Source organism: Rhinoderma darwinii, chromosome 4, assembly GCF_050947455.1.
Source record: "Rhinoderma darwinii isolate aRhiDar2 chromosome 4, aRhiDar2.hap1, whole genome shotgun sequence".
NCBI lineage: Eukaryota > Metazoa > Chordata > Amphibia > Anura > Rhinodermatidae > Rhinoderma > Rhinoderma darwinii.
The window spans coordinates 44,673,662-44,698,031 of NC_134690.1; the positions used below are offsets into that span (position 1 = coordinate 44,673,662).

The following is a 24,370-nucleotide window of genomic DNA, read 5'->3' on the forward strand; positions in this document are numbered from 1 at the left end:
TAACAAAAATCACCCTGCAGATGTTTGATGGTTTATGGGAATAAGGCTAGTTATGGAACTGTGTTTTAGTTCCGCACAATTTTCAAGATCTCTTGCTGTCTGTGAATGGATACATTCTGTTTACATTTAGAGACTGCAAATATCTGCTGACTTTGGACAGCGGAGAGTTTGCTACAATTGTTGACGGTTGCTGCTTAGATATATATGTATACTGCTCACCTAAAGCTGTTCTATGGACATAGATCTATAGACCAGTGTGTGTATAGCAATACCCGTACTCCACATACAGTGCCGGTCCCTTAGATCTCTGGTCAGGGACATTAAATGGTGACCTAGTGTTTCAGAGTTTTGACTAGACCTCCCTATTTTCTGTCTTACAGGTGGTAAGAGTGCGGTTCTGACCGCCCTTATTGTGGGACTGGGCGGGAAAGCTGCCATCACAAACAGAGGTTCCTCAATCAAAGGCTTTGTGAAGGATGGACAGACGTAAGTATCATCTGTTGTTAGAACTGTTGGGGTCAGTTCACGTGGAGGTTTTTGTTCTGATTTTGAGGCAAAACGGCGCCAGAATACGCCCAAAATTGCCCCCCATTGATTTCAATGCGAGGCAGAGGCGTTTCTTTCCCGGGCGGCTGTTGACCACTCGTGGGAAAAAAGCGGCATGTTTTTTCTTGGAGCGGTTTTGCTTCTGGCCTTCCATTTGAAATCAATGGAAGGGATAAAAAAAAAACGTGTTTTTTACCAAAAAATGCCCCCAGTTTTGTATTTGATTCATTTAAAAGAAACGCGGCAAAAAATGCTGCCATTTCAAAATTTGTCCCCAAAAATCATGAATGAATTTTGAGGCAGATTTTTTTTTTTTTTTCTGCTTGACAAATAGCTCTTTGTGAACTGACCCTTACCAGGGTTGGTGTCTGCCTTTTTATTTTCGCTGTTGTCTGCATTGACTTATCCGGTCATGATCTACGAGGAGCGTCCTGTATGAACAGACGGTATATACACAACATGTATCAGATAAAGCAGCGAGGGATCAGAGACCATTGTACACATGAAAGATTTTCTGCACGGAGTTGGAAGACTTAAAATAAAGAAAGAAAGGGGACCTTCCAGCATCATCGGAGGCCGATTTACAGTTGAGAATTCCCCAAAAATAATCTAATCCATAATCCAGTAAAGAAATAACATGCAAATAAGATCCGTATTATGTTTGGGACGATACAGCATTTGATTCCTGATGGTTTCTGCTATGGTTGAAAATCTATAATTACGGTACATACCGTATATAATTTAGGCCGTTTTTTCACGGTTGTGGAAATCAGGCCATATTGATTTTTTTTTTAATTGAACGTATAATATTCCGCTCTATAACATGCTACCCGCAGATGGAGCAGCATTTTACATGTCGCTGATCCGTTTTGAGCTTTTTTGGTAGATTACTTACCACCTGGCAGTAGGTTTGGAGCCACTAAGAAACCAGCGTCCTGTTGTGTATTTGGGGTTTAGTTTTCCAAACCTGATGACCTCGATAGCGGACGTTTAGGGAATGGTCAGTGCAGTAAATGACGACTTCTAGAGCCCGGGACCGTTCACTGCGCAGTAAAGCAATGGCGTCCTCGTCTTTATGTGCAATGTGCATGCACCTGATCCCACCGGACTCCTTAGGCCTCGTTCAAATCTGCGTTGGAGGCTTTGTTAGTGGCCTCTGTCACAGATCCGGCCCAAAATACCGGAAACAACAGCACGGCATGCTGCGCTATTGTTTCCGGTAAAACGACGGAAATGACGTAAACCTGATGGAACCCATTAAAGTCAATGGGTTCCGTCTAGCGCCGATGGTGTCTCATCTATCGGTATCAGCGCTACCTGAATTTTTGTTGTTCTGCTCCTCTGACGGATGAAATGCCATCAAATAATAAAAGAATCCTAATTTACCTGTTAAATCCCCCATCGTTCCCATTCCACTGTCTTTGCTCCCATCAGTCTCTGTTTACTGAGCTGCAGCAATGACATCACGTTGACACATAACTGCCGGAGCCAATCACTAGCCTCGTGTCTGCAGAGGTCGTGTGTCGACGTGATGTTATTGCTGCGGCACAGGAACGGTGGCGGGGGAGGGTTTAACTTGGGAGTTATGAAGCTTTTATTATTTGATGGCGTTTACACCCAAGACCCCATTTTTTTTTTTTTTTTTGGTGATCCCGGACAACCCTTTTAAAGCTGGCCATCATCCATTTTCTCATGTGCATGAACTGTCCAAATTTGTCAATTTTATTATTTTTTTTCCTGTTAAGCATTTCGTTAACGGCAGTCTACCAATTCCAGCACCGCAGATCAGACTATGGACGGAGTGCCCCACAATATCATTTTTCCACATAACTGGGGCTCCGCTTTAACCCTGAGAAGACTGTTCTGTGCGTTTGCATGTTTCACTATCTCTGATCAGTGACCCAACTTGTATATTGATCTCTATAAAATTCACCATCTTAATATGCGTTCATTTTTGATATTATAATGAGCTCGTTTACGGATACTCTATATAAACTGTTTGATTTCAGTTCAGCCGATGTCTCCATTAAATTGCGGAACCGAGGACACGATGCATTCAAACCTGACGTGTATGGAGAGTCCATTCTTGTACAGCAGCGTCTCACAACAGATGGCGGCCGCAGTTATAAACTGAAAAGCTCCTCAGGTAGATCCAAATAATGTGCACCAAGTCCGTTTATCTGTGTGCTCCATCTCAACCACATACCCCCCTCTACCGATAATACTCTCCACCCGGCCCCCGTCTCCTACTGCCACTGCTAAGTCTTCACTGTGTGGTGCTGCCACCTGCTGGCCACATTAATTAGGTCACCTCTAAAGTTTACCAAGTCCAGTACTCTGCAGAACAGGACAGGGGAGCTAGAGGCCGCCTATTGGGTTCAGACTCTGGTAGTGGTCGCCAGCATCGTTTATTTACTTGTGGCACTAACTGGGTGCACTGTGGATGGTGGCACTAATGGGGCACAGTTCCTTTCAGTTATACCTAGTACAGAGCCTGCATAACACTTGCATGTATTCTTTCTTTCAAGTTTTCAATCCAATGTTTTATGTGGTTTGTATCCATAGGTGAACATGAGCTTTAAACACGATATCCAGGGGTGATATGTGTCTTATTGGTGCATCAGAATTTGCTGGTAAATGAAAATGAGGAGATGTATCAAAACTTGTGCAAAGGAAAAGCAGAGTAGTTACCTGTGGCAACCAATAAGATTCCACCTCTCATCGGCCCTACCCCTTTCAGTGGCGGGCCGTATACATTTTATTAAGATGGTAGTCCAGCCCAAGTGCTTATATGTATTCCAACACATATTTGTACATAACCCCATGTCGTTCATTAAAGCTATGGATTCACAAATTATTACGTTTATTTGGGGGTCTTCTAGATCTACATTGCAATTGGCGAAACTGCAAAGACCTAAGGATCTGTCGGGCCTGGCTCTTCCTGATCTCTATGTCTATCTGGCTGGTCACCTTAACTACCTGGACTCCTGGGTGTCCCCTGGGGAACCAGTGAGTGCGGAGAAACATTTAGCAAGTTACCTGGGATTGCCTAAATTGTGGCCTGTACTAGATCCTTCAGTTCCGCTTGCAAGACAATCCTTACCAGTTCATAAAGCGGCCCGCAAATTTGGGACGCAGCGCTAAAAATCTGGCAAGACCAGATAATAGCGGAGATACCCCTATGGCACAATAACGCCATCAATCAGTTGAGTCACTCACAGGATGATGTTTTCTGGTCACGACTAGGTATAAACATCATTGGTGACCTATTTGAAAACAATGGGATGTGATCTCGTACCCAGATTAATGAGACCTATCGAGTTCCACGACAAGCCATATATATATATTTACAATGGCGCCATTCGCTACAGGTCCAGTATAGTGGCAGAGTCATTTCCATCTCTTATCCCTTAATTGGTATTATTAGATCCCAGGGCTCTAGAGGTCTCATCTCCTCTATATATTCCTTCCTCCTTCACGCAAAGGCAAATAAAGCAGCTTTTCCAGCATTGGATAGGTGGCAGGAGTTGATTCCATCCCTGGATGAGGAATCTATTAGAATCTCATATTTGTGTCTCCTGCTATTAGCAATGAGCTTATACAGCGTTACATCATTCATCAGTTCTCTCACACCGGTCCGCCGCCACAAAATGGGTGGGAGATCTAGTCCTCAATGTCACAGATGTCCAGATAGCCCTGCAGGTTTCCAACGTGTGATATGGGATTGTCCTGTGATGCGAGACTTCTGGACTGAGGTCACAAATACTGGATGTCCCGGTGATGCTGGATCCGGGTGTCTGTTTGTTTGGGTTGGTGGAGGAGGAGCTCTGCTCTATAGACGTTCGCACGAGCCTTAGGGAGACGTTGATGGCCGGAAAGGCGATAGCCATTAGATGGATGAATAATCAATCCCCTACTAGATCTATGTGGATTTGACTAGTATATTCAATAATACCTTATGAACGCATAGTCTACATTAACCCCTTAATGACCAGCCTATTTTGGACCTTAATGACCAGGCTATTTTTTTACGTTTTTCAATCGTCGCATTCCAAGAGCTATAACCTTCTTATTTTTGCGTCGACATAGCTGTATACGGTCTTGTTTTTTGCGGGACAAGTTGTGTTTTTTAATAGCACCATTTTTAGGTACATATTATTTATTGATTAACTTTTATTAACTTTTTTTTGGGGGGGAAATAGAAATAAATCTGAAATTTCGCCACTTTTTTGCGTCCTAAATCTACGCCGTTTACCGTGTGGTATAAATACAATAAGTTTACTCAGCGGGTTGTTACGATTGCAACGATACAAAATTTGTATAGTTTTTTTATGTTTTACTACTTTTACACAGTAAAAACGCTTTTTTTTCAAAATGATTTGTTTTTGTGTCTCCATATTTGAAGAGCCGTAACATTTTTATTTTTTCGCCGATGCGGTTGTATGAGGGCTTTTTTTTTGCGGGACGACTTGTAGTTTTTATTGGTACCATTTTGGAGTAGATGCGACTTTTTGATCACTTTTTATTACATTTTTTTAAAGTCAGGATTCACAGAAAAAAGCATTTTTTCCATAGGTTTTTATTATTTTTTTGAAGCCGTTCACCGTGCGGGTTAAATAATGTAATAGATTTATAGTCGTAGTCGTTACGGACGCGGCGATACCAAATATGTGTAACTTTTTAACTTTATTTAGTTTTTTTAATAGTAAAGCATTGTGTAAGGGGAAAAGCTGGGTTTTTCATTTTTTTTTCACATTTTTTTTTAAATTAACTTTATTCAACTTTTTTTTCACTTTTTCACTAGTCCCACTAGGGGACTATAATATGAGATTCTGCGATCGCATTTATAATACACTGCAATACTTTTGTATTGCAGTGTATTACTGCCTGTCCGTTTAACACAGACAGGCATCTGCTAGGTCATGCCTGCGGCATGATCTAGCAGGCATTCACTCCAGGCAGCCTGGGGGCCTTTATTAGACCCCCGGCTGCTATTGGAGACACAGACGATCGTATCACCGGGTGTCGGTGGGGGAGAGAGGGAGCTCCCTCCCTCTCTCCAAAACCACTCAGATGCGGTGCTCGCTATTGAGCACCGCATCTGAGGGGTTAAACGGGTGAGATCGATACTGATATCGATCTCACCCGGCAGAGCAGGGACGCCCCCAGCCCTAAGCTGCCTCTGGCAGCCGAGAGCAGGGAGATTTGACAGTTCCCTGCTGTTTACTTATTCCGATGCCGCGACGTAAAAAGTCTATGGCATCGGAATAAGGCCCGTTAGTGACCGACGTAGAAACACGATGGGCCGGTCACTAACGGGTTAAGGGTATGTGCGGACAAAATTAAAAAATGGCTCCTAATTTTCAGAGGTTTTTTTCATCAAAGTCGCGTTTTTCGCTGCGTTTTTAACGGCCGTTTTTGGAGCTGGTTTTCTATAGAGTCTATGAAAAACGGCTCAAGAAGTGATATGCACTTCTTGTTCGCTGGCATTTTTTTAAAAGACGCCCCGACTGAACAGAGCGCCGTTTTTTCCTATTGAAATCAATGGGCAGTTGTTTTGAGGCGTTCTGCTTCTAGTTTTTCAGGACTTTTACGGCCCGAAAAACGGCTAAAAACACTCCGTGTGAACATATCCTAACAGAAAACACCCTGATAAATGTCACTGGCGTGGGACCGGTGCTGTCATTCTGACCTTGCGTCTTATTCTAGTACAGAATTCTCAGCAGCTCTTCCAGCTATTACTATATAAGGAGAGGTCTCTTTACCCCTGCCGGAACTTGCGGGCTGTGGATGGAGCTCCTCCTTAATATTTCATGCCTGATTACTAGAAGACCTGCATATATTTTGTTCTTCTAGAATGTCGCTCGCCCAGAATATTATTATGGGGTTTATTCTGATAATAAAGGACGCCGGGCACTGTATGTTATTTCAGTTAACCCCTTCCCGTCGCAGACATTTTTCAGATTTTCATTTTAGTTTTTTTCTCCCCATTTTCCAAAAGCCATAACGTCTTTATTTTTCCGTCGATATAGTCCTATGAGGGTTTGATTTTTTTGCGGGACGAGTTGTAGTTTTTCGTAGCACCATTTACTAGGAAATGGGAAATAAATTATTTGTGGGGTAGAAAATGAAAAAAAACAGCGATTCCTACATGGTTTTTTGCGCGTCGTTTTTAGGAAATTCACCGTGCAATTAAAACAACATGTTAACTTTATTCTGTGGGTCAGTACGATTACGACGATACCAAATATATATCGTTTTTTCTATGTTTTACAAGTAAAAACCTAAATGTTAAAAAGGAATCTTTATTTTGTGTCGCCAAATTCCAAGAGCCACAACTTTTTTATGTTTCTGTTGATTACGTGATATGAGGGCTTATTTTTGCGGCATAAGCTGCGTTGCGGGGGGCGCGATGAGCTGTTAGAGGGGGTCTCACCCCTCTTTCTAACGATTTAAATGCTCCGGTCGCTATTGACCGCGGCATGTAACGAGTTAAACTAATGGGATCGCGCTCAAGCATAACACAGCCGGCACCGGCATCGTATGAAGCGGGTTCACTCCGTGAGCCCGCTCCATACTTCCCCTACCGGACCTTGGCATGTGGATACGTCAAATGTCGGGAAGGGGTTAAGAGTTACTATCATTGTAACGCGCTTCTGTATTATTAATGGGCATGTCTGCTGTGCGGGGGCCCGGATGTTTATCGTGTTTTGGGTTTATATGACTCCTTTGATAAACTGAGCTAAAAAAAAAAAAAAGATTCCACCTCTCAGAGGCCCTTTTGAAAATGTAAAGAAACCATCTGGTTGTCATGGGCAACTATTCTCCCTTTAGTGTTGATACATCTCCCCCTTAGTGTTCTCTTGTCTAAAGAAAAGCTATTATTTATTTTAAAGGCTCGTTGGTTTCCTCTAAGAAAGAAGAACTTCTATCAATCCTTGACCATTTCAACATACAGGTAATGAGAATATAGTTACATAATGAGGCTGAAAATCCTTATATGACGTTTTGTGATGCTTTACAATATTAAAGGGGTTTCCCAGACGCTAAAAATTGATGGCCTGTCCTCAGGATAGGTCATCAATTGCTGATGGGTCGGGGTCCGTCTCCCGGGACTCCCGCCGATCAGCTGTTGTGATGGGGCTGCAGCGCTCGTAATCGATGACACGCATTTAGTGGCGATTCACAGGTATTGCAGTCATCTTCTCCCATTAAAGTGAATGAGAACAGGCTGCAATACCTGTGAATCGCCACTAAATGCGTGTCGAACATTCACCGTGAGCATGAAGAAATAAAGGAAGCATAGCTTGTACGAGCGCTGCACCCCCATCAAAACAGCTGAAAGTCGGACCGGTGACCCATCAGCTATTGATGGCCTATCCTGAGGATCGGCCATCAACTTTTAGTGGATTGAAAAACCCTTTATGTGCCTACTGGTGGAAGGGATTGGAGTGCAGGATTACACTACACAGAGAGACACGTCTATGCATAGGAGCTGTGGACATAAAATGGTAGGAGGTTTTTTTATCAAGACTAAAGTGTTTTTTGTTGTTTTTTTGCATTGTAGAATTAGAAATAAAAATGTTTTGCAAAGGTTGACATAGCCTTTAAATAAATATATTGGTTTTTATGCTGTGGCACTTAAGGCTTCGTTCACAGCTGCATCAGGGTCCCGTTCTGACGCTCCGTCGGAGCTTCCCGTCAGAATGGGACCCTGACGGAAACTGTAGGTTTCCGTTTGCATCACCATTGATTTCAATGGTGACGGATCCGGTGCCAATGGTTTCCGTTTGTCTCAGTTGTGCGAGGGTTCCATCGTTTTAACGGAATAAGTAGCGAAGACGACTAGGCTATTCATTCCGGGACCCCGACGGAGATGTGAACGAAGCCTACCTCTTAAAACGTGCTAGTTAATATCTTGATTTATTTCTTATTGCTGCTTTGTCAAATATTGAATAACCGTATTGCTATTATTTTGTATAGCGTTTTACCTCTCGTGGATTTCTCTACAGCTTCTCTGCTTGGTAAAAATCATGTGTTTCACCCCGCCACTCGTTTCGTATTGAGAAATTGTTGCATTTTTGTGGTTCTTTGCAGGTTGACAATCCAGTGTCTGTGCTAACGCAAGAGATGAGCAAACATTTCCTACAGTCTAAGAACGAAACGGACAAGTATAAGGTGAGTTGTAGTGCCATGTACTGTGGTATTAACCTGAGATCATTGGCCCCATGGCGTTCCTCTAGCTGATAAAATGTCACATCTTACAATCCGTCATTTCCTCTCATTTATAGCACTTCAGAATATATTTTTATTTGTATTTTAGTTTTTTATGAAGGCAACACAATTGGACCAGATGAAGGATGATTATTCCTACATTATGGAGACGAAGACTAGAACTCGTGATCAAATCAATTTTGGAGCTGAGGTAAGAGGCTGTTTCTCAGACAGGAGCACTTTAAGGGGGTTGTCTGACGAAAATAAAAAAAACCTTCTTGGTCTTTGAATCAGCAGTGACGGACGAGGGGGTTGGCTGAGTGGCTCAACTCATCAGCTAAGCCAGCCCAATCATCCGTCTCCGCTCATTCAAAGACCCACAGAAAAGAGGGGAACTCTCAGAGACTGTTGGGGCGTCACCACAAGAAGGGCTGCTCTGAACTTCCAAGTCCACGTGACGGGGACTGAAAACCTGAGATCCCTGCAGGTTTGGAAGAGAAAGTATATTACCAAGTTTATTCATTTCAGAAAAGAAAAATAATCATTTTTATTTTCGTTGGACACCCACTTCACAGAAGGGCAGCTGTAGTTGGTGCTTGACACCCCCTATATAGATCCGATTCCCAGTTTGGCATTGCTGTGTGTATTTTTGTCAATCTTTTCTCTGTTATTTTACCTAGTAAGCCGTGCAAGTGAAATATTCATTAAGAAGTTTACTTAAAGGGTTTACCCAGATTTAATATCTTAGAGGACCTGTCATCGCTTCTCATTTGTCTGTTTTAGTAAATACTTTTATTGCCCATGATACAACCGTTCTGGAAAACCTTTTTTTTAAGAACTCTTTTGTGCCGTACCTCTGTTATGCCTCCTGGAAATATATAAATAAATAGACGGCTGGGTATTATCAATCTTGTTGTCGATAGGGTGTGCCTACACCGTCTGATGCTGACCGTTCTAGTTTAAAAGTGTCCGTATGTAGGGACACACTCCATTGATTTAAGGAATGGTAACACCCAGTTGTCAGGTTATTCATCCCAGGAGGAATAGAAGTTGAGCGGCACACTGCAGATTTGTAAGAAAAGGCATTACATAAAATAACAATTGTGGAGCATAAGTGTGTAGTAAAGCAGACCTGTTAACCAGTGCTTAGTCGCATTTGGTCACAAAAAGTCTAAATAAGATTTCATTTTCGATAATTGATTTTATTCCTGTTCAGAGACTTCACGAGCTGAAACGTCAGTGCTTGGAAAAAGAAGAGAAGTTTAAAAATCTGGCTTCGTTAGGAGAGATGAAGGAAAAGCTGGAGGATCTCAAGTGTAAAATGGCCTGGGCCATGGTGAGACCCTCCCCTCCCCCTCATTTCTATTGTTGTTTTTCAATATTTCGTATTTCTTTCGTTCTATGTATTTGTTCTATGTGCATTGAGCCGAACCCTTTCTACTGAATGTCATGGATGTACAGAATGTTGCTCGTTCTACTCATTGCGAAACACAGGTATTTGCTGTAGCCACTAGGAAACTTGATTTAAAAAAATGCTAGGATATCCCCGGCCCACAGACGTTGACCAACTTCAGTCTTCGATTACCGTCCGTAGGAGACAGACACTCCTCATTGTGAAGCAGCTGTTCTTTTCCTTTTTATGTTGGTTTAGTTTTATTTTATTCCCCCTCTTGCTGGTAAACGCTGTACCCATTGGTCCCTGTCTAATGGCGGGCGCACAGTGTCTATTTCCCTGTGCAGTTGTCTGCCTGTCATTGAAGATAAGAGCGCAAGCTCCTCTGTCACCCATTAGCTTGCGGGTCACCCCTCTTTCCTGCACTCTTCACCTGTAGATGGCACACTGAGGGGGTGTCCCTGCTGGTCCCCCGTGTACTGGAAAGAAAGATGTCCTTCCCTGGGGGGTAAGTTTGGTAAGCCCGGTACCCCTCTCAACTTGTGTGTGCCATTCCTGGCGCCTCTCCCACTGGACAGCGCAGACAGTACACACTGCTGTGAGCCCCTCTCAGCTGGAATGGGGTAGGAACAGCCATTGGCCAAACATTTTACCCTCCGGTCCCCTCCTCTGACTCTGAGACCGTTACTTTTCAGTTAGGGGATCTTTATCTAGCAGAATCTAGGTAACACTTGGTGGCCATTACCCACTTTTTTTAAGGGGAGTCACTGTCTTGCCTATTTGAGTATCTGAGCGGACTCATTGTCACCGCCTTCTCCCATCAAGTGTGACGACTCCTCTTCTGCATATCAGATGCCAGAGGAGACGCCTCCCGGTAGGCAACAATTGGCACTCACTAAGCTTGTTCCCAAGGCAGCCTAAACTTCTCATGTAGTCTGTCTACTCCTCTATGTGATGCATGCCGGCCCTCAAGCCAAGTATCTGTGACCCGCCACACCCAGCATTAGCCACTCATCGTAGTGAGATGGCTGAACCGGAATGGGCTCATTCCCTTTTCCGTGCCGTCGGTGACCTCACTGTCATTCATTCCTCCATAATGGGCATCCTGGTTTCCCTCTCGACTAGCCCTCTATGAACTCTCCATCTACGTCCTCCGGTGGCTGGCCCTCGTTCTCACTCGCCAACTGTATCTCCTTTATTGTCAGTCTCTAAGTCTGCAGCCAGAGAGGTCTAGTCTGAAGGAGACCTTTCTGATCTGGACAAGGAGCAGTCCTCCACGCTGGCATCTGCAGTACAGTCTCCTTAAAGCGCTCCGAGAGACCTTACAGTTGGCGAGGTCTCTCGGGCATCTGTAGAGTAGATGACTATGCCCTTTTTTCTTCCTTCTGTTTCCACCCCTGGGGATTGCTCTAGGACGTTCCACGGTCTGTGTTCCCCAATGAGATAAACGAGAAAAGGGATTTATTGAGTGCTCGCCATGAAAACCCTTTTTTCGTCGAGTCTCTTGGGGGGACACAGCTCCCACCTATTTGTTTCTTACAGTTGGTGGTTGTCTGCTGGATGGTTTTCTTCTCGCTAATTCTGATTATCTGTTCGTTACTTTGTTTTTCTGCTTCTACTGCTTGCGGACAGACTATATATCGGTGTCTGTGGGCAGGGTATAGCCTGTAGGAGGGGCCACTTTTTTATTTTTTATAGTGTTAAGCCTCCTAGTGGCAACAATCTATACCCACGGTCTGCATCCCCCAATGAAATGCAGGAGAAAAAGATTTTACGGTGAGTACTCCAAAAATCCACTTTTTGGTTGAAACCACTATTCCCCCTTCTTCTTTAAAGGGGTATTATGTTGTCCAGAATTAGAAGAAAATGGTCTGGTTAAAGGGGTTTCCCATCGTGGACATTTATGGCATATCCACAGGATTTGACGTAAATGTTTGATAGATACGGGTCCCACCTCTGGTACCCGCACCTATCTCTACAACAAAGCCCCCTAAATCCCGTTCTACCTTGCGCTGCTCCTGCTTCGTCCCGGCCGTTTACTGGTTAGGTAGTTGGGTGTTAAGGAAACAGCCAAGCTCGCTGAGCTACGCTGTTTTCATAACTCCCATAGAAGTGAATGGGAGTTATGGAAACATCGTAGCACGACAAACTACGCTATTTCCGTCCGTCCCTGTGCCACGTAATATAAAGTGTTCATGAAAGTGCACAGACTACATTAGACTTAACATTACTGCAAGAATTTATTTTTTCACCTTTCATTTTCAGGTGAGCGAGACGGAGAAGCAAATCATTCCGTTCAGGGGGCAGATCGCTGGAGAGGAAGGACGCACAGTCAAATTTGAGCAGAAGATCAATGAATGGCAGGTAGCTAAATTTTAGTCAAAATAAATATATATATATTATATGTGTTTGTTAATTTTTTTTTAATTTCTGATTTCGACTTGAAGTCCCTTCTGCCTTTATTGTTGACTCTCCTCTCCTCCACATCAGACATTTTTATACAAGGAGTACATCTATGGAACAATTTGCCACATCGATGGCCATGTCTCCCACCACCATGCCTAGGGGCATTTAAATCCAAGTCCCTGACTTTGGCTGCTTTCACAGGTCGGTTACGCTGCATAAAAGTATGCAGAGCATAAGGCCTACAACCGGCGTGGAATTCCAACTGAAAAACCGCACCAAATTGTGGTCAGATCTTCAAGTGGAATATCCGCTGAGGAAACCATGCCGCAAAAGAAAAATACTTACCCCTGGATGTTGTCATAGCGACGCGTCTCTCTGTTCTCCGTGCAGCCTGGCCTCCTGGGAAGACCCTACAGCCCATGTGACTGCTGCAGCGGAGAACAAAGGAACGTGTCGCTGATAAAGGCCGGAGGATAAGTATTAACTTTCTTATTACCTTCAAATTACCTTTTTTTATTTGCTATTTTTTTTGCGGAACCACAGCGTTTCCGCCGCAAATATCGCAACATTTTCTATTTGTTGCAGGGTATACTTTCTCATTGAATTCAATGGGGAAAACCCGCAACAAAAGAGCAGCGTTTCCGCAGCATAAATCAATATATGCTGCAGATTAAAAAGATGTACCGCAGGTCAATTTATTATATTCCAAATGTAGTGTAGTAGGTATATGTTTAAATATATTGATAAGACGATCGGTCTCCCTTTGAGGGGACGAAGTCCCTTGTGGACCTTAGGTAGACTATAAAAGGTAGCCACCTGAGGACATTTCCCCACCAAAAAAGCCACTTCACGACCATCAATTATCTTACGCTTGGCCTCAACCACAATTTCCTTAAGCTCTTCCAGAAAATTATGCGTTGGATTCTCAACCAGGACATGATGGCAAACTTTGTCCTTTAGTATGTTCATGCACATTGTTATGTATTGACTGCGGTCCATAATAACCAAGTTTCCCCCCTCGTCAGAGGGTTTAATACTGATTTCAGAATCATTCTCCAGGCTCTGAAGGGCCAACAATTCCTCCCACGAGGTTATGACTCCTGTAGTTATCGGCCTCCAATCTACTCAGTTGGTCAGTCACCATTTTCAAAAACACCTCCAACAAGGAGTTCTCGTTGAGGGGTGGGTTCTTCGTTAAGGGCATTCTCAAATCAGTAAAGGGCCCCTCGTCCAAGTCTCTTTGGCCCTCATCTCATACCCTGACATGAGGAAGATCTTCCTCCCAAATCCCCAATTCTGCACATTGCCGCTCGTCGTGTGTCTTGAAAAACTTCTTCCATTTCAATTTCCTGATAAACAGGTTAAGGTCTTTGACTGATGAAAAAAGGTTAAACTTAGTGGTTGGAACAAAAGATAACCCCTTTCTGAGTAACCTATTTTCTTCAATCGTGAGGTTTTTAGCAGACAGATTAATAATCTGCATATCATCATCATCATCAAAGTTAGGGGGACAGATGGTTAGAACTCCCTTTGGTCCCTTAGGAGATCATCCGAGATGGGATGATTCCTGCCTAAAAAACCTTCTCTAGTGGGTGCTCGTCCTCTATTCCTAACCCTTTGTACTGGGCCTGACTGAATTCTACCCCGAGGCCTATTACGTCCAGCAGTTCTTAAAGGGTATCTCTCAGTACCTCCTGCTCTGATGAGGACAATTCAGTGTCGGCCTCCCGGTATCCTCTAGGCTTAGGACCAAAGACAAACACCCCACCCTCTCTGAGTCAGTAGTGTCACGCACAAACTGGAAATGCTTCCGTTCCTTAATATGTGCTGTACATTTTTCAATGGCCTGCTGTGAGATATTTTCTCCAAGCCCGCACTACCTATAAGATTTGCACCTCTTTGGCAAACAGACCAATGTTCTAAGTGTGAAGGTTTTTTGTTTGGGAGCGTTATAGCGACACATGCTGTTACCAGTGTATCTGAGACATCCTAAATAAGACCTTGTATTCTTGTATCGCTCTGGCCAACAGACCAGTAGTTTGGTTTACTGCTCCTGTGCGATGTTGTATCGGCATTGGAGTTCAGGGAACTGTGAACAATCATATATCAGGCACTCCACAAAGGACCTAAAGGGGGCGTGGCTTAGCGGCGTATGTGAGAGGAAGCAGGAACCGGAGCTCCCGCTGCCGATACCCTGGAAATCATCCTGAGACTCCACTATACTAACGCGGACATACCTGTAGTGACAGGGGAGAAGACGGTGATCCTCCAGGTACAATTCTGGAGCTGATTGAGGCTGTTATGACCCGGTCCAGGAAATCTAAGGCGGCAGAGGACGGTGAGCTGGGGCTGCAAGATGGCGCCGACATGTGCTCGTATACAGAGAGCAGGGATGTGAGAGGGGCGGCAGCATCCAGGCTGGAACGCTTTGCGAGGAAGGTCCCTATGAAACCTGAGGCAGCTGGAGGAATGTCGGATGGAGGGAAGGAGCAGGCTGGCAGCTCAGGCTCGAGATATGAGCCGCTGCGAGCACAGATGGAGTCAGAGGAGGAGGAGGAAAATGGAGGAGACGCTCCAGGAGGTTCAGGAGGAGGATTGAATGGAGGCACGCAGAACTTGGACAAGCCGGGCCCCACGCTGGCAGATGTTTTTTCGGCGGTAAGCCTGAGTAATACTACGCTGGCTAAGCTTACTTGCCAGGTGGGGGGAATCAAGGAGGATTTGTCTATCATACGCCATGATTTGCAGAAGGTGGCAGAGCGCACAACAGCGGTGGAGGGCCGAGTCAGCAACTTAGAAGATGGCATGCTGCCCATGAGACGGGATGTAAATGCGGTGGCGGAGGATGTAAAGTATCTCTTGTCTAAAACTGACGACTTGGAGAATCGTTTAAGACGAAATAATGTGAGGATGGTGGGAATCCCTGAAAAAGGACGGAAGGGTCTAATCCGGATTCCTTTTTTGAAAAATGGCTATTGGAGGTCTTTGGAAAAGAGTCACTGACCCCATTATTTGCAGTGGAAAGAGCCCATAGAGTACCCACACGTCCTGGTCCACCTGGGCGGCCACCGAGACCTGTTCTGGTAAAGCTGCTCCATTATAAAGATAGAGACATAATTCTTCGAAAGGCCCGGGAAAGGCAAGATATTCGGGTGAACGGTGTGAAGGTGTCTTTTTATCCGGATTTCTCTGCAGAAGTCCAGAAGAGGAGGATGCAATTTCTGGACATAAAAAGGCGGCTGAGGAATCATCGAGTTCCATATTCTATGCTGTATCCTGCAAAGCTACGGGTGGCGGCATTGGGATCCGTGCAATTCTTTGAAAGTCCGAAAGATGCACTCAGATGGCTGGACAATCATGATGATCAACTGAGACACGATCGAGAAGAAGCGGCGGCGTGATCAACAGGCGGATGGCTAAAGAAGGGACTCTGCTATGAAAAGAGGAAGATGAGTTACATGATGGCATAAGGCCTTGTTTTTATGCAGTTTTATGTTGGTCTAAGGTTAGGCTGCAGTTCATGTGTCATTGATGGTTGGAGGGGAGGAAAGTGCTGTCCGTTCAAGGGCAGACTGAGATGTTGGAGTCATTAAAAATACTAATTGTTTATTGAGGAGGAGGTAGCGGGAAGCTCTTGGTTTTTGAGGTTAACACTGTAGGGGGAAAAAGAATGTGTTTTTACAAAGTGAGTGGGAAGCTGTATGGTCATAGAGGTGAAGTTTTCTTCACCAGCCCGGGCCCTTTTAGGAGGGTATGTTTATGGATAGTTGGGGGGGTTAGGGTGGGGGGAGGGGAGAGGTTTTGGAGGGAAAGGGAGTTTGCAACGCAGTACACTCAGATAGCCACTGGAGGTAATGGGAATAGCCACTGTCAAAAGCAAGAAATGTCCAGATGGGGGGTAGGGTAAATCTGTTGTCCTGGAATGTGAGAGGTATGGGGGAGGTAGTTAAAAGGCGGGCTATATATGATTATTTGAAAGGGCAGTCCACTGGAGTGATAGGCTTACAGGAAACTCATCTTACTGCTGATACGGTGCAACAGATACATAGGGTATGGATACGACACAGCTTTCATTCTTTTCATTCTACATACTCGAGGGGGGTTAGCCTCCTAGTGCATAGAGATGTACCGTTTAGCTGTTTAGATTCCTTTAAAGATAGGGATGGGAGATATGTTGGGGTGCATTGTAAATTGTTTAATTGGGAATGTATACTTGTGGTGATGTATGTGCCACCCCCGTACTCTGTGGTACCAATGAGAGAGGTGTTGGAGAAACTGGCTGGCTGGCCTATGGTACCGACCATATTGATGGGAGATTTTAATAATATAATGGATAAAGGGTGGGATAAATTTCCAAACGGGGGGGAGAGATGTTTGTCTGACAAGGTTTGGTAAATACATGACGGAAGTTGGGCTCACAGATATCTGGCGGGCAAAGTGGCCGTATACTACGCAATACTCATGTGTATCATCTACATATGGATCGCTGTCCCGAATAGATTTAATGTTTAATAATGGAATAGGGATGGAATGTGTGGAGGGGGTGGAATATTTGTCACGATCGCTGTCTGATCATTCTCCAATGTTGCTAAAGCTCCGAATAGGTGTACAGACGGGGGGGCTGAGAATGCACTGGAGGCTCAACCCATTTTGGATATGCTTGGTGGGGGAGGAGACCATAACCATGAGCTTGAGAGAGTACTTCGAATTTAAAGGAACAGTGTCATGGCAAATAATTTTTTTATATGTTAAAGATGTTAGTGCTGTAATAAAAACGTTTATATTCATTTGTGTGTTTGTGTTTTACTGTTTCTTATTTTTACACTTTTTCTTCCCTATGGGGGCTGCCATTTTTTGTTCCATTTCTGTGTGTGTCGATTAACGACACACACAGACATGGAGTACGGCAGCCACAGTCCCATAGGGACTGTGAACGGCTCCCGTCCCATTCACGTCCGTGTACGGCGTCTGTGTGGGAACTGCGCATGCGCCGCTCCCACACAGTCCTATTCGAAATTGGCGCCGTCCGGCGCCATTTTCCTGTGGACCGGAAGTCGCGGCCGGACTGTAATATTACTACTTCCGGTCGCGGCTTCCGGACTTGTGCACATGGAACAGCGGCAGCAAAGGGAGCGGACGGGCCGGAGGGAGCCGCGGCGGCAGGAGCAGGTAAGACATTTCAATGTATGTTAGTGTTTGTGTGTGTTTACTACTGTATGTAAACCTACTACACTGTGGGTTACCTCAAAAAATGGCGACACACAGTGTAGGAGGTTAAACCTTTCAAACCCCTCGTTTATCCCGGCACTAGCCAGGATAAAGGAGGGGGGGATGCTGAGAGCTCACTAGAGCGAGGGCTTTTAACCCAATGTTGCAATGCTGCAACATTGGGAACAGCTCCATCTAGTGACCAAAAATGGGTAGTATTATAAATTAGAAATAATTTATAATATTTCCTGGATGTTTTTAGGGCAACACCATGCCTTTAATAAGGGTACGGTTCCTACAGACATTCTGTGGGATGCTATGAAGGCGAATATAAGAGGGGTGTATATAAGGGAGATCACCCACATAAAAACTAAGACAAGGCAAATGGGTCAACATTTGACGGATCGGGTGACAATAACAGAGGTGAGCCACGTTACCAATAACAATGCGGAAACTTTAGCCCAATGGAGGGCGGCTCAAAAATTGCTTAAGGAACATCAGATGGAGCAGGCAGCTAATAAAAGATTATTTTTGCAGCAAAAATACTATGAGGAGGGCGAGATGACGGGTAGGTTGTTAGCAAATATCGCACGGCCGGCGCGGGAGAGTGCGTTCATACATCAGTTAAGGACAGCAAGTGGGGCTCTGGTGGAGGAAACAGGAGATATACTAGGTGTGTTGACATCATTTTATAAGGAACTATATCGCACTAAGGTGGACTATCCGGAGGATCTTCTGTCAGAATATATGGCAGAAATGACATGGGTTACTTTGGGAGAGGAAGAGAAGGAGGGGTTGGAGGAATCTATTACTTTAGAGGAAATACAGGAAGCGGTGAGTTCTATGGCGAATGAAAAGGCCCCAGGGATAGATGGTATACCCACTGAACTGTATAAAACATATGGAGAGACGGTTCTGCCGGAGTTATTGGAAGTGTTCCAGGATAGTTTCGCCAGAGGGCGTTTACCGCAGACAATGTATGAAGCTGCTATAGTTGTGATTCCTAAAGATGGGAAAGATCGGACACAACCTGACTCTTACAGACCGATATCTCTGTTGACTACAGACATAAAAATCTTAGCTAAAGTACTAGCTAATAGGTTGTCGCGAGTAGTGACTACAATAGTAGGGATGGATCAGTCGGGATTTATGCCAGCACGTTCTACAGCAGTTAACTTACGTAGACTTTTCTTAAATTTGCAGACAGATGCCCCGGATAGGCGGTGTAGAGCAGTGTTGTCGTTAGATGCCGCCAAGGCGTTTGATAGTGTGGAATGGAGCTACTTATGGGCTGTATTGGAGCGGATAGGCTTTGGAAGGAATTTTATTAAATGGGTACAATTCTTGTATAAGGAACCGGTGGCTCGGGTCAGAGCAAATGGAAGGATGTCGGACTCTTTTAGGTTGGAGAGGGGGACGAGACAGGGGTGCCCACTTTCTCCGTTACTGTTTGCACTAGCGATTGAGCCACTAGCAAATATGATAAGACAACATCCGCGGATAGAAGGGTTTCGTTGTGGAGAGTTGGAGGAGCGTATAGCACTATACGCGGATGATATACTGCTGTTCCTGGGGGAGATAGATCATTCACTGCCAGTGATAATGACGATATTGGAGAGGTTTGGCAGGTTTTCAGGGTTAAAAATTAATTGGAGTAAGTCGGCGTTGTTACCACTCCAGCCAGTGAATACACCACTGATGATTGGAGGAACTGAAGTGCCGTGTGTACGGAAATTTTAATATCTGGGGATTACGGTATCAGCAAGGGTGCAGGACTTTGTCGAGTTGAACGTGATACCATTAATGAATAAATTAACAGATAGGACCAAAGTCTGGCTTGGGTTACCGTTGTCAGCGCTGGGACGAGCAAATCTCATCAAAATGATTCTGATGCCCCAGGTACTCTATATTATGCACAATGCCCCAATGTGGTTACCTAAATACTGGTTCAGGAGAATACATAATTTGTTTAGGGACTTAGTGTGGAAAAGGGGGGTCCCCAGGATAAAAATGGAAAAGTTACAATAATGCAGAACAGGGGGGGGTTAGCTATTCCGAATGCGTGGATATACTATCTAGCAGCCCAAATACAACACTTTAAAGGATGGAAGAATAGGGAGGACTGGAACTCCAGTGGGAAACTGGTATACTATCTGGGTCAAAGAACGAATGTATTAGAGGCCATAGAATCGCATAAATTACGGAGGGAGGCGAGAGGGAAACCGACTCTGTTACTATTACATAAAGTTTGGTGGGAAAGTAAGAAGATATTGGGGATTGCAGGATGCTCCAATTATATGCCTTTATGGGATAATCCCTATCTATGGGAATTTAATATTTTGGAAGGATTTCAGGATTGGGAACAAGCAGGGATCAGATATGTGCACCAGATATATGAAGGAGGTACTCTTAAGCTTTTTGTGCAGCTACAGGAAGAGTTTGGACTCTCACATAGGCGGTTCTACCAATATCTTCAGCTCAGGCATGCGATGCAGACACAAGAGAGGATGGTGGATTTGAGTTGCTCCACTATGGGAGGGATGGAACGGGTGCTGGAGGCCCAGGACACTAAGGGGATTATCTCGGTGCTATATAGTATGTTACTTACTAAATTCCTAGGACATCCGTTGGTAGAGACTAGACGTAAATGGGAAGAGGATGTAGGGATGATAACAGATGAAGAATGGGAGGAATTAATCGGATCGCCCAAAATACTCTCTATTAGTGTAGCACACAGGAGGTCGCAACTCTTTCTGCTGCATAGGGTGTATAGGACACCTAAGGTGTTGTGGCAAATGCGAATTAGAACAACAAAAGAGTGTCCCAGATGTATGTTTGATGGAGCAGATATAAAACATATGTTTTGGGGTTGCCCGAGGCTGAATGTATATTGGAATGCAGTTAAAGGAATGGTAGCTAGAGTATATGGTAGAGATTTCCCACTGGAACCTAAGATCTTTTTATTGGGTTGTATGGGGGAGGAAGGAGGAGATGGGGTAGAATTACTGGCTATAAAAAAGGTTCTGTACCATGCTAGGAAATTAATTGCAAAATATTGGCTGCAGGCGGATCCCCCGGAGGTGGCTGAGCTAGTTGGATATGTTAATCACACGGTATCACTGGAACACCGAATATATCTGAAAAGAGGGGCAATGCATAAATATGAGAAGCAATGGAGTAAATGGCAGAACACCTATAGTAATGCGGCACATTAGATGAGATTTGAAGGTGGACTGACGCATATATATGTTTAAGGTATGGTGAGATCACGAGCTGGCATACAGGAAGGAGGGAAGAGGTGGAGGGACTTGGCGAATTAAGGAACAGAGGAGGTACTGCGAGAGGGGGGGGGGGAGTTCGGGGGTTAGGGAAAGGGATATATATACTGGTACAACTAATGATGATGAAAGGCAAAGTGTAACGTAAATTACAGGAATTCTGTTCTAAGCACAAGATGTTATGCTGTAACTTTGCTTTTTTTCCTGTTGACTGATTTCTTTGTACTGTATCAGAAATGAAAAGAATGTATAATTCATGTTGTATTTTCAATAAAAACTTGTCTGATTTAAAAAAAAAAACAAAGGACCTAAAGGACTCCACAAAGGAAAAAGGGTTTATGGAGAAAAAGACTTTCACAATTGTTAACAGTTGTGCACAATAGTCTTACGTTGACCATTCTGGAGACCCTGCAGGTCAAGGTCGCAGGACCCTTTAATGGGGTTTTCTGTTGATGGGGCGTCTTTCTATACTGATGAGTTATCCACAGGATAGGTCATCAGTATTTGGTCGTTGGCGGTCCGACACCCGGACCCCGCACTGTTCGGGTGCCTCCGGCACTGGGAGTGATACAGTGTTCAGAAACAGAAGACTCCATAGACTGTATAGCAGCTGTGCTGCACTACTACAGCTCTGCTCCTATTTACTTGGATAGCTGCAGTACTACAGCTCTTCTCCTATTTACTTGGATAGCTGCAGTACTACAGCTCTTCTCCTATTTACTTGGATAGCTGCAGTACTACAGCTCTTCTATTTACTTGGATAGCTGCAGTACTACAGCTCTTCTCCTATTTACTTGGATAGCTGCAGTACTACAGCTCTGCTCCTATTTACTTGGATAGCTGCAGTACTACAGCTCTGCTCCTATTTACTTGGATAGCTGCACTACTACAGCTCTGCTCCTATTTACTTGGATAGCTGCAGTACTACAGCTCTTCTCCTATTTACTTGGATAGCTGCAGTACTACAGCTCTTCTATTTACTTGGATAGCTGCAGTACTACAGCTCTGCTCCTATTTACTTGGATAGCTGCAGTACTACAGCTCTGCTCCTATTTACTTGGATAGCTGCAGTACTACAGCTCTGCTCCTATTTACTTGGATAGCTGCAGTACTACAGCTCTGCTCCTATTTACTTGGATAGCTGCAGTACTACAGCTCTGCTCCTATTTACTTGGATAGCTGCAGTACTACAGCTCTTCTCCTATTTACTTGGATAGCTGCAGTACTGCAGCTAACGAATCCCCCCCCCCCTAATGGGTCGTCCCCCCATTGTCTCTTATAATTGAGCTTTACTATGATAGACTATTCAAGATTGTGACCTTTTCTGCAGATGATGGGACCTTTCACAGAGCTCTGAACCTTTCTGGAAAGTGCAGTTTTTTTTTTTTTGTGTTTTTTTTTTTTCCCTGCTTTGCTTACTCGCCGTTAATTGTGACAAGAAGGGACCCAACTACAAGTCCAGGTCACTGTGGCAGCCTAGTCATCCGTCCTCTTGGTTTGGAGCTGAAAAATTCCATCAAACTCGCTCCTCAAAAGCGGGCAGGGGTCATCCCTTATATTCTCAGGCATTAGCTGTAGTGAGGATTATCTTAAGTATTTACAGTAACGTTGGACGTCTTTACAGTCCGAATGGTCCAGAATGGCAACTTCTATATCTGTTATTAGCAGGGTCATGTACTTGGGCTTGTTACAAGAGTTTCAGTTTCCAAGGAAGGACTCTTAATCTAGTAGAGGAGAGAACATAATGAGTGATGTTATCGTACCTGTGTCCCGGTCACACATGCTATTTACATGTTTTATTTCCCTTTTGAGGGCAAAGTGAAAGAATCTGAAGGAAGTTTCCGGGCCCTACAAGAGAAACTGGAGGAGATCAGCAGGGAGGCCCAAGCACTAAAGCCCCAGGGTATTTCTTTGAAAGATGGCATGCAACAGAGAAAGCGGGCGTATCATGAGTCTGAGGTACGTGTTACTCGGAGTCCACACGCTGCACACGATTTCCACCACAGATTTTGCTGTAAAATTTTGGTGCGTAAAAGGGTGAAAATGTGCAACAGAATCGACATAATGTGAATTAGAAAATCTATTAAATTTGTGCTGATTATTTCCGCTACATGTGGATTGGGTTTTTAAAAAGTATTGTGCTGAGGATTTTCAACGCAGAATCTGCACTGAAAATCCGCAGCCGTTTCTTAGCATGAGAATTCGCCCATATGTGTTCAAAATTATTACAAGGTTGTAAGTTGGGCCAAGTTAATGGGGTAATCCAGTGAAATAAAATTGATGACCTATCCTCAGGATAGGCCACCAATGTTTAAATAGGGGGTAAGCAACTCCTGGCACACCTGCTGATGTTTGTAGTGGCCCGGCGAGCGATGCTTCCCCTTAATTTCTGCACAGTGACATCACATTCGTAGCGACGAGCCCCGCAGCACCTTGAAACAGCTGATCGATGGGGGTGCCTGGGTTCAGTGCCCTACTGCGGATAGACCATCCATGTTATTTTTATCAGAAAGCCCCTATAATCAGGAACTTAATATTGATGAACGCACGGTTGGTTGAATCGCACTATTATTGATTGGACAGTTGCCAATTTAAGATGCCTTCTATAACTGATCGCAGCAACCGTGTTGGCTTGTAAATTTCCAACCATTTTGATTTTTAGTTCTTTATAGGTCCAAAATTCTTCTCTAATTATTATAATATTTTTTAAATCTATATCTTAATAGGGGCTGGAGCTCTGTTTTTCTGCTACAAATACCCTACAAATACCCTACTTCTCAGTATCAGAAAAACAAAGCCCCGAACGTTAAGATATATTTGAAAGTCAATCAGGACAGAAAGTAAGACTTAAAAATGATAAGGTGGCCAGTCACTACAAAGCTGCCCTGGGCAAGGCAGGGTGTGTATGTTATATATCAATAGGGAGATGGGATTAGTCGCTGCCAGACCCACACCTCCCAGGGGAACAAAGGGTTAGGCATGGTGAAATCCAATTCTGGAAAATCTTTTTTTAGACCTTTTTATCCTTCTGTTAAGGGGGTTTTACACAGGACGATTATCGGGTAGACAAGCGCTCCGATAACGCTCGTTGCCAATAATTGCACCGTGTAAACAGGGCAGCGATCAGCGGATTAACGAGCAAACGCTCATTCATCTGCTGATCGTATAGTTTTAAAAAAGTAAAAGATTATTGTTGTCGGCAGCAAATCTCCCTGTGTAAACAGGGAGACGCGCTGCCGACGTAATAATGTATGGGGACGAGCGATCAGAGTAACGACTGCACGTCCCCATCCATAGCTCTGTGTGACAGGAGCAAACGAGCGCC

The 24,370-nt window shown here is 44.3% G+C and overlaps 1 protein-coding gene across 2 annotated transcripts in view; it reads left to right on the forward strand.

Annotated features, from left to right (window-relative positions):
* The window catches only part of SMC6 (structural maintenance of chromosomes 6), a 72,748-nt gene that overhangs the window by 8,647 nt on the left and 39,731 nt on the right, over positions 1-24,370 (forward strand). For both annotated transcript variants that reach the window (XM_075861068.1, XM_075861069.1), the window contains exons 4-11: positions 381-486; positions 2,556-2,692; positions 7,443-7,504; positions 8,644-8,724; positions 8,870-8,971; positions 9,977-10,096; positions 12,419-12,517; positions 22,858-23,004. In XM_075861068.1, the coding sequence (XP_075717183.1) occupies positions 381-486; positions 2,556-2,692; positions 7,443-7,504; positions 8,644-8,724; positions 8,870-8,971; positions 9,977-10,096; positions 12,419-12,517; positions 22,858-23,004 (854 nt within the window). The remainder of the gene's footprint in view (positions 1-380; positions 487-2,555; positions 2,693-7,442; positions 7,505-8,643; positions 8,725-8,869; positions 8,972-9,976; positions 10,097-12,418; positions 12,518-22,857; positions 23,005-24,370) is intronic.